At 49.4% G+C, this 21,489-nt stretch overlaps 1 protein-coding gene across 1 annotated transcript in view; it reads left to right on the forward strand.

Annotated features, from left to right (window-relative positions):
- The window catches only part of LOC137645802 (proteasome assembly chaperone 2), a 234,476-nt gene that overhangs the window by 29,082 nt on the left and 183,905 nt on the right, over positions 1–21,489 (forward strand). Inside the window, exon 2 of the mRNA XM_068378749.1 lies at positions 6,452–6,523. Within this exon, the coding sequence (XP_068234850.1) occupies positions 6,452–6,523 (72 nt within the window). The remainder of the gene's footprint in view (positions 1–6,451; positions 6,524–21,489) is intronic.

Below are 21,489 nucleotides of genomic sequence, written 5' to 3' on the forward strand. Positions count from 1 at the left end.
CCTTAGATGTCAGGATGCCTGAAAACTTTAAATCATTCATTCATTCATTACACTTGTTTAACTGCCATATTCCAGCCTTCACTGTTATTTTACTCCTATAAGTAGAGAACTCAGGTTTTTATAGTTAAGAAAAATACTAATTATTTTTAAATTTTAAATATTAAACTTAGCCGGTGAATATATAAATAGCTGACGTCTCCGACGGCCCGACAGATTCCAAAAAACTCGCGAGCGATCGCCATGAAGGTTGCGGGTGTGCCCACCAGCGCCGACTATCGGCCAGATACCGCATATCCTTCTCAACCACTCCAGTTCTTCTCTGTCGGTGTCACCGACAACATTGGTTCCACTCGCTCTAGACCTCGAGTTTTTCTACCGAATTGGTGAAGTACTTTGTTTTGGGTTTTATTGGCGTTTCGCTGTGTTGGTTTGTCTCTTCAATAAAACTCTTGAAATCCTTTTTTGTTTTGTTTCGTCTGTTTGTGCTTGTCGCTCCCCTAGTCCGAGACCTCTTTCAGGCTCCCCTGCACCAGGGAGAAGGAATGTCGTAGGACTTAAGGGAGCGAGACGTGTAAACCGACGTACAGACGTTCCCTCTAAGGTATCAGACGTTTCTCATCAAGAACGTCCTTACCATAAGACGGGGGAGACTAAGTTCTCCTCGTCTTCCGACGATTTGCCGCATAAGAAACCTTGGCGTAAGGTTTCTAAACCCTTTAAGCGCAAATCAGTCCCTTCAGGACAGGTCCAGCGTGCTGGCTGTAGCCATTGGGGCAGCTCTGACCATTTTCAGTCATCGGATGGCTGTTCGCCTGTTAAGCGAAAGCGTGACAAGGAGTCCGAGGGTCTCATTCGGTGCGATGATTTGCATGCACAGACGTTTCCGACGTCACGGCCCGTTCCGACTCCCGTTGACCCGAAGTGGAGTGTCCTACAGGACATGCCGGTGAAACTTTCATCTTTAATGGAGGTTTATGAGCATGAACAGGTTCGTAAAGATCCTTTGCTTGTGGTTCGCCAGTCCGACAAGCGTGACTTTGGTCTTCAACCGCTTAAGCAAGTTTTTTCTCGTCCTTATGATGTTAGCGCTAACGTTATCGGTGCTGTTAAACGCGACTCTGATCGTGTTCCTCGTCATTCACGTCAGTCATGTGACGTGGAACCCCCTTTGCCACAGACTCAAGGTGACGTTCTGCAACTGTCGCCGCAGTCTCGAAGTGACGTTCGTCGGCCGACTCCGTTGCCCCAACGGGACGTTGAACGTCAGTCACCGCAGTCGGGTGTTGTTTTTCAAACTCAAACCCTGCAGTCAATGCAGCCCCAACGTGATGTCGAACGGCAGTTGACACAGTCTGTTGTTGTTTGTCAGTCTCAAGACTTTCAGTCTTTGCAGCCTCGGCGTGACGTCGTTACCTCAGCTGTTGCTGCGGCTCCGTCGCACGTTGACATAGCCTGTCAAGCGTTGCCTCATCGGCATGTCTCTCCGTATCGCGAGACTCGGCCGTTGTCGGATGAAGTTCCTTCGGATGAGGAAGTCGTTGATCCCCTTCCAACTGATGTTCCTTTGGGGACTCTTTCGGATGGAGAGGAGCCTAGGGTTGCTCAGCCCTCCCTTGATTTTAAGAAGATCATGCTAATTTTTAAGGACCTGTTTCCTGATCATTTTGTGTCTGCTGCTCCTCGTTCGCCCCCATCTGAGTTCACGTTGGGCCTAGCTTCTTTGACTCCGTCGTTCACGAAGTTAGTGCTCTCTCGCTCTTCTAAGAGAGCTTTGCGTTTATTGGGCGACTGGTTGATGACCAGGAGGAATTTGGGGAAGTCAGCTTTTGCTTTTCCCCCTTTCAAACTGGCTTCTCGTGCGAGCGTCTGGTATGACACGGGAGAAGTTCTCGGCTTGGGAGTGCCTGCCTCTGCCCAGGGAGACTTCTCAAGACTCGTAGACTCTCCTTGTCGTCTGGCCATGAGACGCTCGAAAGTTTCTGGCCATGAGACGCTCGAAAGTTTGCTGGTCCTCTTCAGACTTAGATCATCTCCTCAAAGGAATTTATCGGGCCTTTGAGGTTTTCAATTTTTTGGATTGGTCTCTGGGAGCCTTGAGTTGGAAGGTCTCGTCAGCAGACCGTGATGTCTCTGTTCAAATTATGTCCTGCATGGACAAGGCTATTAGAGATGGCTCTAATGAACTGGCTGCTACTTTCACAGCAGGGGTTCTTAAGAAGAGAGACTCTTTGTTCTTTTCTGTCTGCAGGTGTCACTCCTTGTCAAAGGTCAGAACTTCTCTTTGCGCCATTGTCTTCTGCCCTGTTCCCGCAGCAGCTTATTAGAGATATCGCAGCGTCTCTTGTACAGAAGGACACTCATGATTTGATGGCCACGTCTGCTCGTAAGGCTGTACCTTCGTCCTCTTATGTCAACAGACCTAAATTTGAAACTCCAGCGACAAGGTTTATCCCGCCTTTTCGTGGCAGAGCTCCCAGTAAGGGAGGCTCTCGTGCCGATAGTAAGCGGGTTAAGAAGAGAGGATCTAAATCCTCCCGTGGCAGAGTCTGACTGCCCACGTCCTCAGACAGCAGTAGGTGCCAGATTGACCAACTTCTGGCAGGCCTGGGAGAAGAGGGGTGCAGACCGGGAGTCTGTTTTGTTGCTGAAGGAGGGTTACAAAATCCCTTTTGTACGGAGACCTCCTCTAGTAAAAGATCCGATAGACCTCTCGCCCAGGTATCGAGTGGAGTCGAAGAGACAGGCATTACATCTGCAGGTGTCTCAGTTGTTAGAGAAGGGGGCGGTGGTGAAAGTCTCGGACCTTCAATCCCCAGGTTTTTACAACCGTCTCATCCTGGTTCCAAAGAACACAGGAGGTTGGAGGCCAGTGCTGGATGTCAGTGCTCTCAACGTATTTGTTGTCAAAACAAAGTTTACGATGGAGACCACCAAATCCGTTCTAGCAGCAGTCAGAGAGGGGGACTGGATGGGCTCTCTCGACTTGCATTATGCGTACTTCCACATTCCGATACATCCAGACTCAAAACCTTATCTGAGGTTTGTATACAGGAATGTGGTGTACCAGTTCCGAGCACTGTGCTTCGGCCTCAGCCCTGCTCCTCTTGTTTTTACGAGGCTCATGAGAAATGTAGCAAAGTTCCTACAATTGTCGGGGATCAGAGCCTCCCCGTACCTGGACGACTGGTTACTCAGAGCGTCGTCCTGTCATCGCTGTCTGCAGGACCTACAATGGACTTTGGATCTTGCGAAGGAGTTGGGCCTCTTGGTGAACATGGAGAAGTCACAGCTGACTCCCTCCCAAACGATTCTCTATTTGGGGATGGAGATACAGAGTCTAGCTTTTCGGGCTTTTCCGTCTGCCAACAGGATCGAGCAGGCTTTGCTCAAAGTCCGTCTCGTGCTAGAGAAAAACCGTTGCTCTGTGAGAAGCTGGATGAGCCTCCTAGGGACGCTTTCATCCCTGGAACAGTTTATCTCTCTAGGGAGACTTCACCTACGCCCTCTCCAGTTCCACCTAGACTCCCATTGGAGCAAGGAGAAAACTTTGGAGGCGGTCTCGATTCCAATCTCCGAACCAGTCAAGACTTGCCTGGCCTGGTGGGACAGCAATATAAGACTTCGAAAAGGTCTGTCTCTGGCAGTCAAGAACCCAAACCATGTGTTATTTTCAGACGCGTCGGATTTGGGTTGGGGGCGACTCTGAATAGTCTGGAATGCTCGGGTCTTTGGGCGGCAGACCAGAGGAGCCTTCACATCAACTGCAAGGAGCTGTTGGCAGTCCATTTAGCACTGAGGAGTTTCGAGAGTCTACTTCGAAACAAGGTGGTAGAAGTGAATGCAGACAATACCACGGCCTTGGCTCACATCTCGAAACAAGGAGGCACTCACTCCCACGCCCTTTTCGTCATTGCAAGGGAACTCCTCATTTGGTCAAAAGATCGAAACATCTCGCTTTTGACGAGGTTCGTCCAAGGGAAGTTGAACGTCTTGGCGGACTGTCTCAGTCGAAGAGGTCAGGTGATCCCTACAGAGTGGATGCTCCACAAGGATTAGTGCAAGAGTCTTTGGATGACTTGGGGTCAACCCACCATCGATCTCTTTGCGACCTCACTGACAAAAAGGCTCCCGACTTATTGCTCTCCAGTCCCAGATCCAGAGGCGGCCCACATAGATGCCTTTCTGTTGGACTGGTCTCACCTGGACGCTTACGCCTTTCCACCTTTCAAGATCCTCAACAAGGTGTTGCAGAAGTTCGCCTCTCACGAAGGGACCAGGTTGACGTTGGTTGCTCCCCTCTGGCCCGCGAGAGAGTGGTTCACAGAGGTACTTCTATGGCTGGTAGACGTTCCAAGGAGTCTGCCTTTGCGGATGGATCTCTTACGGCAGCCTCACGTAAAGAGGCTTCATCAAAGCCTCCCCGCTCTTCGTCTGACTGCCTTCAGACTATCGAAAGACTCTCAAGAGCTCGAGGATTTTCGAAGGAGGCAGCTAGGGCGATCGCGAGGGCTAGAAGATCCTCTACCATCAAGATCTACCAGTCAAAGTGGGAGGTATTTAGAGATTGGTGCAAGTCCTCCTCTATTTCCTCCTCCAGTACCTCTGTAGCACAGATTGCGGATTTTCTCCTATATCTTTGAAACGGTCGCTCCCTCTCTGCATCCACCATTAAAGGCTACAGAAGCATGTTAGCTTCTGTTTTCAGGCATAGAGGCTTTGATCTTTCAAATAACAAAGATCTCCAAGACCTCCTTAAGTCTTTCGAGACCTCTAAGGAGCGTCGTATTTCAACTCCTGCTTGGAACTTGGACGTGGTCCTACAGTTCCTAATGTCAGACAGGTTTGAGCCTTTAAATTCAGCCTCCCTGAAGGATTTTACCCTCAAGACACTCTTTTTGGTGAGCTTGGCTTCGGCTAAAAGGGTCAGTGAGATCCATGCTTTTAGTAAGAACATCGGCTTCTCGACAAATAAAGCAATATGTTCTCTTCAACTTGGTTTTTTGGCCAAGAATGAACTTCCGTCTCGTCCTTGGCCTAAATCTTTTGAAATACCTAGTCTTTCGGAGATCGTAGGTAATGAAATTGAAAGAGTGCTGTGCCCCGTTAGAGCTCTTAAGTTTTACTTATCTAGAACTAAACCAATACGAGGTTGTTCAGAGGCTTTATGGTGCTCCGTTAAAAAGCCCCCGTTGCCAATGTCTAAGAATGCGTTATCTTACTTTATTAAACTTTTAATCCGGGAGGCACATTCTCATTTAAGTGAGAAGGATCGTAGTTTGCTTAAGGTCAAGGCTCACGAAGTTAGAGCGATAGCTACTTCGGTGGCATTTAAGCAAAATAGATCCCTTCAAAGTATTATGGACGCGACCTTTTGGAGGAGCAAGTCGGTGTTCGCTTCATTTTACTTGAAAGACGTCCAGACTCTTTATGAGGACTGCTACACACTGGGTCCATTCGTTGCAGCGAGTGCAGTAGTTGGTGAGGGTTCTACCACTACATTCCCTTAATCCCAATATCCTTTTAATCTACTCTTGAAATTTTTAATCTTGTTTTGGGTTGTACGGAAGACTAAGAAGTCTTTCGCAATCTTTTTGATTTGGCGGGTGGTCAAAAATGTTGTTTTCTTGAGAGCGCCCAGATTAAGGGTATTGATGAGGTCCTGTTTTAGGGGTATTCGCCCTGGATATAGCAGCTCCTGGGAGTCTTTCAGCATCCTGAGAGGATGGCTGGGCTTCGTGAGGAAAGCGGACTAATGAGGCAGAGTAATCATCAGAGTCAGCTTCCTTACCAGGTACCTATACTTAAGTTTGTTTTTATGAAATATTTGTCAAAAAATCTTGAGTATATACGCCTTTATTGTTATAATACTGGTCTCTACCCACCACCATAGGTGTGAATCAGCTATTTATATATTCACCGGCTAAGTTTAATATTTAAAAATGATATTTTCATTATAAAATAAATTTTTGAATATACTTACCTGGTGAATATATAATATTAAAGGCCCTCCCTTCCTCCCCAATAGAGACCCTACGGACTGAGAAGAACTGGAGTGGTTGAGAAGTATATGCGGTATCTGGCCGATAGTCGGCGCTGGTGGGCACACCCGCAACCATCATGGCGATCGCTCGCGAGTTTTTTGGAATCTGTCGGGCCGTCGGAGACGTCAGTTATTTATATATTCACCGGGTAAGTATATTCAAAAATTTATTTTATAATGAAAATATCATATTGTTATTTTCCTAGCTATACAAACTGAGATAAAGTTATATTTCCCGACTCAACCACTCCCAGTTACTAGTACCACCTTGTTAAAAGTTTAAATGACCATTCCGGCATCGCTTTTGTCATACTCCTATTAAAGGCCTCGGGTTTGTAAAGGTAGGAAAAATGCCAAATGATTCATAAATTTATGATGTTTTTGTGTAAATAACATTTTTTTTTTTTTCAGCCATCAGTAAGTGTTGGTAACGTAGGTCAGTTGGCTGTAGATATTCTCATCTCTTCACTGCCCTCGGTAAAGGTAAGATGAAACTTATTTACGCATTGGTATTATAGGGTAGTGCTAAAGATAGTTCATATGTAGACTCTAAGACATTTGTTCCTATGCAGATGCACACCATCATCATTTAATTGGTTAGTTCTGGTGGAGCCGGTTACACCAGTTGAAGAATAATCAATGGTCTGGCAACCTGGTATTGTTGCATCACCTACCCTCTATGAGGGCTAATGCGTCAGCGCTCGTGGCTGGGATTGCACTATGGTTCTGGTTGCTGCTGTGAACAGTCATGTATTACTGACCTCCTTTCCAGCACTTTTATTCTTTTATCTTCTCCAGTATGAACGTGAAGCATCTGTTCATGCGTACTTGCTGTGGTGTTGAAGGGCACCCTTGGTGATAACTTTGAGAGCTTCATCGACATTGATCCTCATCTCATTTGCCCTTTGTGCAGAGGATATAGGTGCTTTAAGGATTCTCCTTGTGATGTTTATAGGGAGTGGTCATTCTCCCAATGGGAAAAGTTCAGTGGACTCAAGAAGAAGAAAGCCAGGCATGATTATTCTCCTCTGACTACTGTACTTTCAGGCTCAAAGGAGAATAAGAAGCTCAAGCCTTCCCTTTTGAGCCCTGATCTTCCCTTGTCTGGTTCCAAACCCTACAAAACACCATATTAAATTTTATAATAAAGCTACAGTATAAGCGTAAGGAAATACTGTGCAGCCAAATACATTTAAACTATCCCATATACCTAAACTAACTTTGTTCTGTAACCGAAATACAAACCACGCTATTTACAGAGGGTTTACCTTTTAGTGCAGCTGAAATGACGAGCCAATAGTTTTAACGAGGGTTAATTACCCCCGCACTAGTTAGTGGGGGGTGGGGAAGGGTAACTTGCTACCCCTCCCCCCTCCACACATCGGTGACTTGCTTCACTTCACTTTTGGCTCGGCGGTGATCAGACGTGTCTGCTCATCGTCCTCGTGACAGCCTTTAATTTTCTGCTTTTTCTTTTCAGCGTGTGTGTTGGTTGGAAGTTGACCTTCATTATTATTTCTTTACAATGTGTACATGCCCTGGAGTTGCTGGTCGTCCTTGTGGGACTTTCATGTCGGACGTAACTACGGATCCGCACACCCTCTGCCCTCAATGTCGGGGCCGACGGTGTGACCAGGGGAACATGTGCCGTGAGTGCAGGGAGTGGTCTGCCTCCCAGTGGGAGAGGTTTGGCCGTCGCGTAAGAAGAAGTCCAAGAGAGACCGTTCTCCTTCGGGGTTAGCCTTGAAGGAGGAAGGTTCTCGGGACTTCTTCCGCCGCCCAAACCTCCTACGAAGCTCCCCCTCGTCCGCCTCCTAAGGAGAGTCGGCCAAGTGGGAGCGCAGGCCCTTGTTCTGTTTCCCGACCTTGGGGAGGTTATTGATAATGCCTTAACCAATGATGATCTTTTACAGATTTGGTCGTCCCTGGGGCTTAAGGGCTTGCCCTTCAGGGTCGCTTTTATTGACCTTGTCTCGTTGGGGGCCGCTCTTAAGCAGTCGCCTGCGGTAGCAGAGGTAGATCCTCTGTCTATTGTCAACGTCGTGGTGACAGAGGCCTCCGACGTGGCTGGGCAATCCGCCGCAGGTGCTGTTGCGATGATGGTGCTAAAGGTTCTCCTCCCCCTTCCGTACATCCTTCGAAGGGGGAAGTGAGTCCTTCGGTTTCTGCTGCTGCTCAGCTTCCTTCTGAGGGAAGTGCTTTGACGGAGACTCCCCTTCGGAGGACCGATGGTCCCGACGATCTTCCCCGAGGCCGCCTCCGCCGTAAGGCTCACCGTCCGCTACGCCGCAAGGGCCTCCCTTCCCCTTACAGGGGGACTAAGAGGCGCCTTTTTGGGTCTTCATCCTCGGGTCTTCATCCTCCGAGGGGGACTCTCCTCGTCAGCCTCAACATACAGCTCCGTCTTCCTTGAACCTCTCTGCAGACCGTTCACCATCTCCTGCCAGATCTTCGCCTTCTGGAGAACTCGTCACCCGACGGGCAACGGTCCCTTCGGGGCTAAGGGATCCTTCCCTTCCTCGAGCAGTGCTAGCGCACAGGCGCTCTCTTGCTCGCCAGCGCTCTCCTGATCTTCAGCGCTCTCCTGCTCGTCGGCAATCTCCTGCTCGTCAAGACTCTCCTGCTCGCCGACGCTCACCTGCTCGCCGACGCTCACCTGCTCGCCGACGCTCACCTGCTCGCCGACACTCACCTGCTCGTCGGCTCTCTCCTGATGTTCGCCCTCCTCGCCAGCGCTCTCCTGCTCGTCAGCTCTCTTCTGAGCGTCAGCGCTCATTTGAGGACCATCACCCTGCGGTCTCTGACCATCCTATAGTTCCTGCTGAGCTCCCTGCTCACTATCTACCTGTCCTGTGGCTACGCAACATCGTGCTGTGCGTGTGTCAAAAACACATGTTCGCCAACACGCCAGCGATCTTCCAGTTCCTGCGCATGCTGCTCGCCATCGCTCGCCATCGCACGATCGCCCTCCTGCGCATGCTGATCACCATCGCTCCCCATCACGCGATCGCCCACCTGCGCATGCTGCTCGCCATCGCTCTCCATCACACGATCGCCCTCCTGCGCATGCTGATCACCATCGCTCCCCATCACGCGATCGCCCACCTGCGCATGCTGCTCGCCATCGCTCGCCATCACGCGATCGCCCTCCTGCGCATGCTGCTCGCCATCGCTCGCCATCACGCGATCGCCCTCCTGTGCATGCTGATCGCCATCGCACCCCATCGCGTGATCACTCACCTGCGCATGCTGCTCGCCATCGCTCGCCATTGCGCAGTCATTCACCTGCGCATGCTGCTCACCATCGCTCGCCAACGCGTCGACATGCCACATCACGCCATCGCCAACCTGCGCGACCGCACTCACCAGCTCATCATCGATCGCCTGTGGATCTCCATCGCCAGCGGTCTTCCTCACCCACGCGGCAGCGTGTTTCCTCGCTGTCGCGCCAACGCTTGCGTTCGTCGCCTCGGACACGCGTTTATTCACCTGCTCACCCTCGCGCCCACTCGCCTACGCGACCGCTCGCCTGCGGGCCCGCGCGATCATTCGCCCGCGTGACCACTCGCCTGTGCGCCCGCGCGATCATCCACTTGCGCGCCTGCGCGATCGCTCGCCCTCGCGCGACCATCGTTCGCGGCGAATTCCACAGCCGGTGGTAGCAGCAGGAACGCGTGCTCCTAGACGGCACTCTGGATCACCTCCACCCAAACACAGGTTGGTAGTGCAGAACGAGGAGAGGTTAGTACATCATTCTTCCCCACCTTCTTTTCAGGCAGGTACCGTGGTGTCCACTCCAAAGGATCGCCCGATCCCTTTCCCTTTAGCGAAGATTTCGGACTCTGTGTCCTTGGAGCAACAGACTTGGTTTGGTCCTCTGGCATGGGCGTTAGTGAGGGTTATGAAACCAGCACTCGCCGACCAGGGTAACAAACCAACGGCTGTCTCTCCTACGTGAAAAGAAAGAGAGGAGTGGACTTTGTGGTGACTTCCCCCAGGGCGAAGTTGGTTCCCAAGAGGTTGGTCGCGAAGGTCCCTTCTCCTGCACGAGTGCTCTCTCCTTCTCCCGTGGACAAGGCCTTTCCGTCCTCAGGTGAGTCCAGTGGGGCGGTAGTCTTCCCCTCGGCACCAGGGGGGGAGACTTCGCTTCATGCAGGAGAATAGTCTCGTGAGGAAGGGGCCCCTCGAACCTCGTTGTTGGGATCCCGTATCCCTCCCAGGAGGGAATCCAAGGACTCCAAGACCGTCCCTAAATCCTCTGCAAGGATTCGTCAGGAACCCACGACTACCCGGGGGAATGTCCACGTGTCACCCCTGGAAGAGATCCCTGGGGCAGGAGACTTAGCTGCCAGCCCGCAGGGAGGAGAACAGCAAGAATCCGAACATGCCTTCTGGCAGGTCCTAAGCCTGATAAGGCAACTTAACGGGCTTATGGATCCAGTCATCGCCCCCCGTGAAGGCAAAGACACGATTTTAGATGAAGTGTATGACGTTCGGAAGGCCCCTAAGACCAGTGCGGCTCTGCCCTGGTCTCGAGGGCTGAAGAGTGCCAGGGCTAGGGCCAACGCTCAGCTCGCACTTCTTGCCTCCTCCAGTCGTTCCACTGCCGGGAACAAGCTCATCCCTCCTCCTCGTCTTCAGCAGAGGAGGTATTTCGAGATCCTGGGTGAGCACAACCTCGCTCTTCCTCTCCATCACTCTTTGGAGGAGCTGGCGAAGGGAGTTCCCCTTGAGAAACTCTCTGCCCGGCAGGTGTCGTTCTCGGCGGCAGAGATCCTTAGCCACGAGAAGGTCGCTAAGTGTGCCATGCAGGCCACTTCGTGGCTGGACTTTTGGCTAGGATCTCTGGGCATCCTATTGCGATCAGAGGACCTGTCCAAGGAGACCAATAGGAAGGCCCTAGAGACCCTCTTGCTCTCGGGCACCCGCTCCATCGAGTTTTTGGCGCACCAGGTTACCACCCAGTGGGCCAACTCGATGTTGAAGCGTCGCGATGCTGTGTCCGAGAGATTCCATCCGAAGGTCCCCGCCGTGGATGTGTGTAAGCTCTGACATGCTTCCCTTCTGGGGGAGAACCTGTTTGAGCCTCAAGACATGGAGCGAATGGCTGAGAGGTGGAGGAAATCCAGCACTGACTCCCTCCTCCATAGGGCCCTTACAACTCGGCCCTATAAGCCTCCAGCCCCGCCACAACAGCAGCAACAGCCTCGTAAGGCTCCCAAACAGGCACCTGCAGCTAAGAAGGTGGTGTCTAAGCCCCAGCCCTTTCCGGCCAAGGTCAAGAGGGGCGGTAAGTCCTCCAGGGGAGGCAAGACTCCTAGGGGTGGCGGCCGCGGCCGCAAGCCCTAGGGGTGGCAGTCCCCCTGCATGTCCACCTGTGGGGGGATGCCTTCAGCGTTGCGTCCGCAGGTGGCAGCAACACGGGGCCGATGCTTGGACGGTCTCAGTGATCGGCCAAGACTATCGCGTCCCGTTCACAACATCTCAACCTCCCCTGACAGCGAATCCAGTGTCGTTGAGCTCCTATGGTACGGGATCGGCAAAGGGGCTGGCCCTTCAGGCCGAAGTCGAGACCATGCTCGAGAAGGGTGCTCTCCAGGAGGTCGTGGACGGCTCCCCAGGCTTCTTCAGTCAACTCTTTCTTGTAAAGAAGGCTACTGGAGGCTGGAGACCCGTCATCGATCTCTCAGCTCTGAACAGGTTTGTCAAACAAACCCGGTTCAGCATAGAGACAGCAGACACGGTCAGACTTGCGGTGAGACCACAAGACTTCATGTGCACACTGGATCTAAAGGACGCGTACTTCCAGATCCCAATTCATCCGTCTTCCAGGAAGTACCTGAGATTTTGCCTAGACAACAAGATCTACCAGTTCAAGGTGCTGTGTTTCGGTCTCTCCACAGCTCCTCAGGTGTTCACCAGAGTGTTCACCCTGATTTCATCTTGGGCGCACAGGAACGGCATTCGTCTCCTTCGTTACCTGGACGATTGGCTGATCCTAGCAGACTCGGAGTCGACCCTTCTTTGGCACCGAGACAGGCTTCTGGATCTCTGCCAGGATCTGGGGATCATGGTAAACCTCGAGAAGTCCTCTCTGCAGCTGTCCCAACAACTGGTTTATCTAGGCATGCTAATAGACACCAATCTCCACAAAGCCTTTCCATCAGACGACCGGATAGCAAGACTGAGGAGGGTGGCGGAACCCTTCCTCAGGCGAAAAGAACTCCCCGCCCAATCGTGGTTGCGTCTCTTAGGCCACCTATCCTCTCTGGCCCGTCTAGTTCCAAACAGCCGCCTCAGGATGAGATCCCTTCAATGGCGGCTCAAGTCCCGGTGGAATCAAGGATCCGATCCCCCGGACATTCTGATCCCAATGGGGTCTCTGGAACGGACGGACTTGCGGTGGTGGCTGGTCGACGAGAACCTGCGGAAGGGAGTGAGTCTTCTCGTCCTCCCCCCGGAATTGACTCTGTTTTCGGACGCGTCAAAAGAAGGGTGGGGGGCGCACGTTCTGAACCAGAGGGCCTCAGGCCTTTGGTCAGAATCAGAAAAGTGCCTACACATCAACCTGCTAGAATTGAAGGCCGTCTTTCTGGCTCTTCAGCAGTTCCAACGGTCCCTGGCGAGTCACTCCGTGGTGGTGATGAGCGACAACACCACGGTAGTGGCTTATATCAACAAGCAGGGAGGCACTATTTCGCAACAGCTATCCCATCTTGCAGTAGAGACTCTGAGGTGGACCGAAACCCACTCGATAACACTATCAGCTCGCTTCATTCCTGGCAAGAGGAATGTGCTCGCCGACAGTCTGAGCAGGGCTTCGCAGATAGTGAGTACCGAGTGGTCTTTGGATCCTCAGATAGCCAACAAAGTCCTGACTTTGTGGGGTTCCCCGACTTTGGACTTGTTCGCGACAGCCTTGAACTTACAGCTGCCCTTGTACTGCTCCCCAGTACCGGACCCCAAGGCACTCTGGCAAGATGCTTTCCAGCAACGGTGGGACAACATCGATGTGTACGCCTTCCCACCGTTCTGTCTGATGAGAAGGGTGCTTAACAGGACCAGACTATCGGTCAACTGTTTGATGACTCTGGTAGCTCCGCTATGGCATCACGCGGAATGGTTTCCGGACCTTCTGCAGCTCCTGACAGAACTCCCGAGGGAGCTTCCTCCACGACACAAGCTTCTCAGACAACCCCACTCCGGCGTCCCTCACAGGGCCGTAGCCTCGCTTCGGCTTCACGCCTGGAGACTATCCAGCGTCTCCTCGCGGAGAGAGGCTTTTCGCAACAGGTTGCGGAGAGAATGTCTCGGCACCTGCGAAGGTCCTCTGAGGGAGTCTACCAAGCAAAGTGGAGAGTCTTTTGTGGTTGGTGTCGTGGAAGGGGTATCTCTCCACTCGATGCCACTATTCCAGCAATAGCGGACTTCCTCGTGTATCTGCGGGAAGAAATGCGCCTTTCTGTCTCGGCAGTGAAAGGCTATCGCTCAGCGTTAAGCTTGGCCTTCAGAATGAAGGGCGTGGATATTTCTTCATCGCTAGAACTCTTTTACTCATACGTAGCTATGAGCTTACCTGCCCCCAGTCGGAAGTGAGACCCCCTCCTTGGAACGTGGTTCGAGTCCTCAGGTCTCTTAAGAGACCTCCCTTCGAGCCATTACGCCAGGCCTCCGATCGCCACCTGTCTTGGAAGACGGCTTTCCTACTCGCCTTGGCTTCGGCCAAGCGAGTTAGTGAACTTCATGGTCTCTCGTACGACATCGCCCATTCAAGGGGATGTGGGGAGGTAACGTTCAGGTTCGTCTCTGAGTTTGTTGCCAAGACTCAGAATCCTGGAGTGCCGGATCCTCGGTTCGACTCTTTCAGGATCGCGAGTCTCCGTTCTGTAACAAGCGACCCAGAACAGCTGCTACTATGTCCAGTGAGGTGTCTGAGGCACTACTTGAAGAGAACGGCTGCAGTCCGTCCTCATGTGCGAGCTTTGTTTGTGAGCACAGGCAGGACTAAGAGGAGGGTCACCAGGAACACCATCTCAGCTTGGATTCGAAGGGTTATCCACCATGCTCTGAATCCTGACCCTCCTCCGTCACGTCGCCCTCGGGCCCACGATGTCAGGGGTATTGCTACATCCCTGGCCTTCAAGAGAAACTTCTCTGTGACGCAGGTACTTCAAGCGGAGTCTGAAAGCGTCAAACGACCTTCACAGCCCACTACCTGCAAGACGTGACCCACAGGAGCCTCGATACGTTTTCTATCGGCCCTGTGGTGGCTGCACAACAGCTGGTCTAACCTCAGGCTCATTTTTGGACAAGTAGCAGTAGGTTGAGGGCATTGTTACCCGGTCTTGGTCTGCGTGAATGAAAGAGTATGTCTGACCCTTACTTCTTTCTTCATTCTCCCCTCTCTTGGGGAAGCAGCATCCTGGTCCTCGCATAGCTGACCTCGACATCTGCAAGTAACCCATGCTTCTTTGTGCTCCTAGTATTAAGCTTAATACTGTTGCGTCTCCCATACCCTGACGAGGTGGTATTGGGAACGTCCTATCCTAGAATTCCTATCTGAAGGTCTCAAGGTCAACTTTATAGGACGAGTCACACTCTCCTCCTCACACTGCTTATGTAGGCCACTCGTTCCTAGCGATGCTAGGAACTTGTGAGGTACAGGGGCTCCCTCTCTCTAGTGCTGCTCACTGAGGGATCGAGCCCCCGGGCAAGCCGAAGTCAGTAAGGCTGGGGACTTTCCACCCTTCCTAAGGGGTAAGTCACCCTCTGTAAATAGCGGGGTTTGTATTTCGGTTACGGAACAAATGACAAATTCGAAGATAATTTGTGTTTTTCCTAACCATACAAACCTTAGCTATTTACACATATGTGCCCGCCATCCCTGACCCCCAAGTCAAGTCCTACCTCTAAGTGAAGTGAAGCAAGTCACCGGTGTGTGGAGGGGGGAGAGGTAGCAAGCTACCCTTCCCCACCCCCCGCTAACTAGCGCGTGGGTAATTAACCCTCGTTAAAACTATTGGCTCGTCATTTCAGCTGCGCTAAAAGGTAAATCCCCTGTAAATAGCTAAGGTTTGTATGGTTAGGAAAAATACAAATTATCTTCGAATTTGTCATGTTGATACCTGTAAATTAAGTAGTTATTAGAACATGTAGTAATAAATGGAAAATAATACAATACATACAGTACAATACTGGGATCAAGTAAAGATAAGCACCCCTGCAGGAGCAGGGAGTGGTAATCTTTACTTGCTCAAATATGGGAGTGCTTATCTTTACTTGCTCAAATTTGGGAGTGCATTTCTTTACTTGCTTTAATTCATGCAAATTAACATTTCTATTAGTTGCTTTAACAAGTTCCGTAACAGAAATACAAACCACGCTATTTAATATGGGTTATTACTTTCGGCGTAGATGAAATGACGAGCCATTAGAATTTTAACGAGGGTTTGTTACCCTACCGCTAGTTAGCGGGGGGTAGGGAGGGTAGCCTGCTATTTCCCCCCCCCCCCCCATCACACACACCTGTGCTGAGGTCACTTTGCTCTCGGCTTGGGTGGTAGTTGGATGTGTCCGCTCTCACCCTCGTCTCTTTGACAGCCATTAATGCATTTGTTTTTTACTTACTTTTTGTCATACTTGTAATATATATATATATATATATATATATATATATATATATATATATATATATATATATATATATATATATATATATATATATATATATATATATATATATATAAATAAATATAAATAAATTATATACATATATATATATATATATATATATATATATATATATATATATATATATATATATATATATATATATATATATATATATATATATATATATATATATTATATATATATATATATATATATATATATATATATATATATATATATATATATAAACATTCTTAATGTTTATGTATATATTTGTGTATAGAAATGTAGTAAGTTTTCTTTTCAGTATTTGTGCTGTGTGTGTGATGTACGACAATGTCTCTTGCGTAGTGCAAGGCCACCACAGTTCCACTTCGTGGGGAACGACCTCTCCCTCTCTGGTCCATCGGTCTTCCCTTCGGCATATATCCATTAACTCGGCCGCCGCAGGGGAATCGTGATCGCCTGGACTCTCTTCATTCATCTACTATCTTTGCTTTTCCTTTTTTCCTACGGGAAACTTGGATTCTCAGCGAAGGGGGTGTGGCCTTTTTTTAGATTGACTACGGTCTCTCTCTACTCAAGGTCCTTCACCTTTACTACGTACTATTACGGAAGCTCCTCTCCCGTTGCGGGTTAAGTTGCTACAGTGAACCCTCGCTACTTCGCGGTTCGACAATCGCGGATTCACCACTTCGCGGGGTTTTTCCATAACCCATATATATATATACATATCGCGGATTTTCCGGAAATTTCGAAAATACCGCAATATCTGAAGACCCCAAATACGATATTTCGTTACCTGTAATTCCATTAATACTGTAATTAGTAATATCTGCTCTTACTGATTGTTCATTGCATTACATATGACATATAATTAAGCACAGAAAGAAATAAAACACGAAAAGAGAATGTGATCATACGATAATTCAGTACTGTATACAGTACGTAGTAAAATTAAATCGAACATGAAACGTAAATCAGATGCAGTCATACCATATTAGAATGGTGTGTACTGTAATGGATATGCTTCTTTTCCATGAATCTTTTGTATGTATACGTACGTAGTACTGCATCCAATAATATTCTTTGTTGCAAAAATCACATTTCGAATAAGCGTACGAGAGAGAGAGAGAGAGAGAGAGAGAGAGAGAGAGAGAGAGAGAGAGAGAGAGGCGTAAAATAGCGTACGTAAAGCTGTATTATTATTATTGTTATTATTATTATTATTGTTGTTGTTGTTAATAAAATTATTATTGTTATTATTATTATCATTATTATTATTATTATTACTGTACAGTATTATTATCATTATTTATTATTATTACGGTATTGTACTTAATCTACGTACGTTCAGTATGCGCGGGGCATCTTCTATGAGTAGGTAACCAACGCATCATAGTACTGTAAGACGGGTTGTGATTGGTTCAAGCGCTGATAGATGACGAATCAGAACTCAAGTTTTGTAATCTAGCCTCTGATTGGTGTTTTGACCGCTTCTCCAACCCGCAGCATCTCTTTCCGCGGTCACTTTGTCTCCCGCTGTATCGCTGTGTTGACGTTGTTAATTGTGAACTTTAATCTGTGCTGTGCGTGACTGTTTTAAGTTGAACTTTTTGTTGAACTTTCTGTTAAACCCTACTGTACAATGCCTCCCAAGCCTTCTGCTTCTACTAAGGCTGGTAGTGAGCCTAAACAGCACCGAAAGATGATGACGATTGCTGAGAAGGTGACGCTTCTCGATACTATGTTAAAAGACAGTAGAAGTTACGCGGCCGCAGACCTCGAAGACCTGACGAAATCGGGCAGTGAAGACAGTGAAACACAGGAAGAGATCCAAGAAAATGTCGAAGAAACGGTCTTAACATTAGAACGGTTTGCCAAGCTCTGCAAGCTTGCGAATGAGGTGAAAGAAATGTCGCAAGAGTGGGACGAGGATATGGTTCGTTCTGTACAATTCTGCACCAAGATCGATGAACACATGGCTCCCTACAGGATGCTCTTGCGAAAAAAGAAGCAGCGGCAGCAACTTCCGATCACAATGCCCTCAGAAGAAATTGAAGAAGTGTCTCAGGAAGAAGTTGAAGAGGGGTCCCAGGAAAAGACACCTCCGTCTGAAGAGACGTAAAATACTATTATTGGCTGCACAGTAGAAGACATCATCAGCTTCATTATCATCATTTCTACTGTGCAGCAAATTCATCGCCATCATCATTCAAGTTTTTCTTGAACTTCTTTCGTGGTGAGTACAGTAACAATCTTTATTTTTTACTTAAACATTTTAATATTTGTGCCTGTTTTATAGTTTAGTACTGTATGCATTAAGTTAAAGGGAAGGTTTTAAAAGCCTATCATATTTTTTTTGTTTAAAATTTACATTTACGTACGTAAAACAATCTCTCTCTCTCTCTCTCTCTCTCTCTCTCTCTCTCTCTCTCTCTCTCTCTCTCTCTCTCTCTCTCTCGTAAATTGTTTTCCTGCTTTGCTACGTACAGTATGTACTGTATGATTTTATATAGATACGGTAAATAATATTTGTAATAACATATTTTCTAAAAGCTTTTACTGTAAATATCATTACTTATTACTTTCATCATGCGCGTTAAATGCCTTCTTTGTTCTGAGCGTGGTTGTTTACTGAGCGTACTTTATGACGCCGTCGTTTCAGGCGGCATCATAAAGAAAAACATTTCATTTGGAAGTCCTAAGGAAAATTAAGTAAAACATTGGTAATAACAAAATCAACATACTGTATACATCAATATAATCGATGCAAAAACTAACCTATACATATATGTGTACAGTACACTAAATGAGTTTGTTTCTTCATTATGATCAGAGATAAACGTAAACAAAACATTGGTTGCCATTTTTTATCGTGCTTTTTAGGTGTTTAGGAAACGCATGATATAAAATCGCCTTTAATGTTTGTGCCTGTTTTAGTTTAGGGTACTGTAGTACATGCATTAAGTGTTCTGTACATTAAAGGGTAGTTTGTTAACAGTACTACGTACAAGGGAAGGTTTAAAAGTCCGAATATACATGTTAAATAAATAGGTAAATATGATGTCACTACTTCGCGGATTTTCACCTATCGCGCCCGCGTCTGGAACCTATCTACCGCGATAAACGAGGGTTCACTGTATTCCGTTTGTTTGTCTCAATTATTTTTAGTGAAATCTAATTGTATTTTAACTTTTCCGCTTTCTCCGTGAGGAACACTTCCCTTCGGGGGGTCAGTGGTTCTCACTTTTAGTGAATATTCTTAGATAATTTAGATAATTAATTCTGTTATAATTCTGATTTTTTTTATTACAGTTACTCCGTCCCCCTTCTCCCGTGGATGTCATCTGGTGAAGGTGGGTGCATACTATATTCTTATTTTATGTTTTTCCCCCTTGGTTCCTCTTCGGAATTCCTCCTTAGGGAATTTCTGTTAAATTAATTATTTGATTTTATTTTCCCAGTTAACTATGCAGTTTTTCTTCGTTCGACTAAAGAGTGCCAACGAAGCAGAGCTGTCCTGTTCATGCATGGGGAATCTGCTGTCGCTGCCGTCCCTCAGAGGACGTCGTCATGGGCGTTATCCCTTCTCTTAGAAGTACTCCCGCGACAACATGCCAGCACTTCAAATCATCTTAGATCACTAAAGGAGGTTTGCCTCCAGGGATTGGACAACTTCCCTTCCGAGGGAGGTTTCCTCCCCAGGTGTGAGGTTTTCTCCCTTCAGAGGGTGAACTTTCCATACCTTAATAATTTCATCGCCTTCGACTACTGTTGCTGCTCTTCGGCCAGACTTTTCTCCTCCCTTGCTGAGTTTCTCTTCCTTCAGGGATGGAGCACAGTCTTTGTAAGTCTCTTCTACGAAGTGTTCACCTCTCTCGTTCGCGAGAGAGGCCACTCATAGAGACTCCTCTTCGGAGGATCGTTCCTGATAAGGTCAGCTTGCTGATCCAACGGCTCTATGGGGAGTCACCAATAGTGTCTTCAGGTCTCCTCTACGAAGTGTCACCTCTCTCGTTCGCGAGAGAGACCACTCACAGAGACTCCTCTTCAGAGGATCGCTACTGATAAGGTCAGCTTGCTGATCCAACGGCCCTAAAGGGCTTTACCACGAGTGTCTTCAAGTCTCTTCTACGAAGGGCACCTCTCTCGTTCGCGGGAGAGGTCTCTCATAGACTGCCTCGGAGGATCAAGCAGAACTTCCAGTGACCTCTACCTTGTGCTGCAACGTGGTCCTTTGGACTTCGGTCCTGGACTCTAACACGGACCTTTTACGGTCTCATCGGTGGATGCTGGCCCTTCCAAAGGGCACATCCCAGTTCCTGATCGTCCTGCCAGCTGACCTACCGATCTACCAGCGCAACCTTGCGCTGCAATGAAGGACTTCGGTCCTGGACTCTAAAGCAGACCTGCTTACGGTCATCATTGGGGGATGCCGGCCCTTTTTTAAGGACACATCGCAGTTCCTGATCGTCCTGCCAGTGAACCCTTCAACCTACTAGCACGTAAAGCGCGCGTGCTCGCCGATCTTCTTACGCGTGCAAGTGCTGACGATCTTCTAACGCACGAAAGCGCCGACGATCATCTGCGCGCAGGTACCGATGGTTTCCTGCGCAAGCGCTGACGATCCACACAAACACCGATGATCTTCTTATGCGCGCAAGCGCCGACGATCTTTTCCGCGCCCGGGTACCGATGGTCTCCTGCACGCGAGCTAATAGTCTTGCGCTCTGCGCGCGCGCCAACAAACTCGTACGCGCGCGCCAACAAACTCGTACGCGCGCGCGCCAACAAACTCGTACGCGCGCGCGCCAACAAACTCGTACGCGCGCGCGCCAACAAACTCGTACGCGCGCGCGCCCACAAACTCGTACGCGCGCGCGCCCACAAACTCGTACGCGCGCGCGCCCACAAACTCGTACGCGCGCGCGCCCACAAACTCGTACGCGCGCGCGCCCACAAACTCGTACGCGCGCGCGCCCACAAACTCGTACGCGCGCGCGCCCACAAACTCGTACGCGCGCGCGCCCACAAACTCGTACGCGCGCGCGCCCACAAACTCGTACGCGCGCGCGCCCACAAACTCGTACGCGCGCGCGCCCACAAACTCGTACGCGCGCGCGCCCACAAACTCGTACGCGCGCGCGCCCACAAACTCGTAGGCGCGCGCGCACACAAACTCGTAGGCGCGCGCGCCCACAAACTCGTAGGCGCGCGCGCCCACAAACTCGTAGGCGCGCGCGCCCACAAACTCGTAGGCGCGCGCGCCAACAAACTCGTACGCGCACCAACATTCTGGCCCGCATGGGCTCTTCATTCTGATCCTGCACGTCAATCTGATTCCTGCGCACTCTATGAAGTCTCGCCGGTGTGTGAGCCCCGGGTACCTCCCACGCGCGAGGCTGCCGGACAACGCGCCGTAAGGGCACCATCACTGCATTCCCCCCCCCCCCCCCCCCTCAAGCACAGAACAGCGCGCTTGCTTGTAGGGGGGAAGGTTCCAGAAAGGTCCAGGGACATTTCTTTCTAATCTTATCTTACAGGCGACTCCTCCTCCAGAGGGAGTCAGCCGGCAGCCCTGGTTTGGGGCTCTAATCAGAGCAGTAGCACAGGCTTTCAAGCCTGCTCTCTCTGAGTTGGGCCACAAATCCTTGGCTGCATCTACTACCCTGAAGAAGAAAAGAGGAGTTTCGGACGCAGTAACTTCTCCGAGGACGAAGCTGTCTCCTCGTAAGTCTTCGAGGCAGGCACCCTCCCCCCTCAGACTTTTCTCC

This window comes from Palaemon carinicauda, chromosome 8, assembly GCF_036898095.1.
Source record: "Palaemon carinicauda isolate YSFRI2023 chromosome 8, ASM3689809v2, whole genome shotgun sequence".
Taxonomy (NCBI): Eukaryota; Metazoa; Arthropoda; class Malacostraca; order Decapoda; family Palaemonidae; genus Palaemon; species Palaemon carinicauda.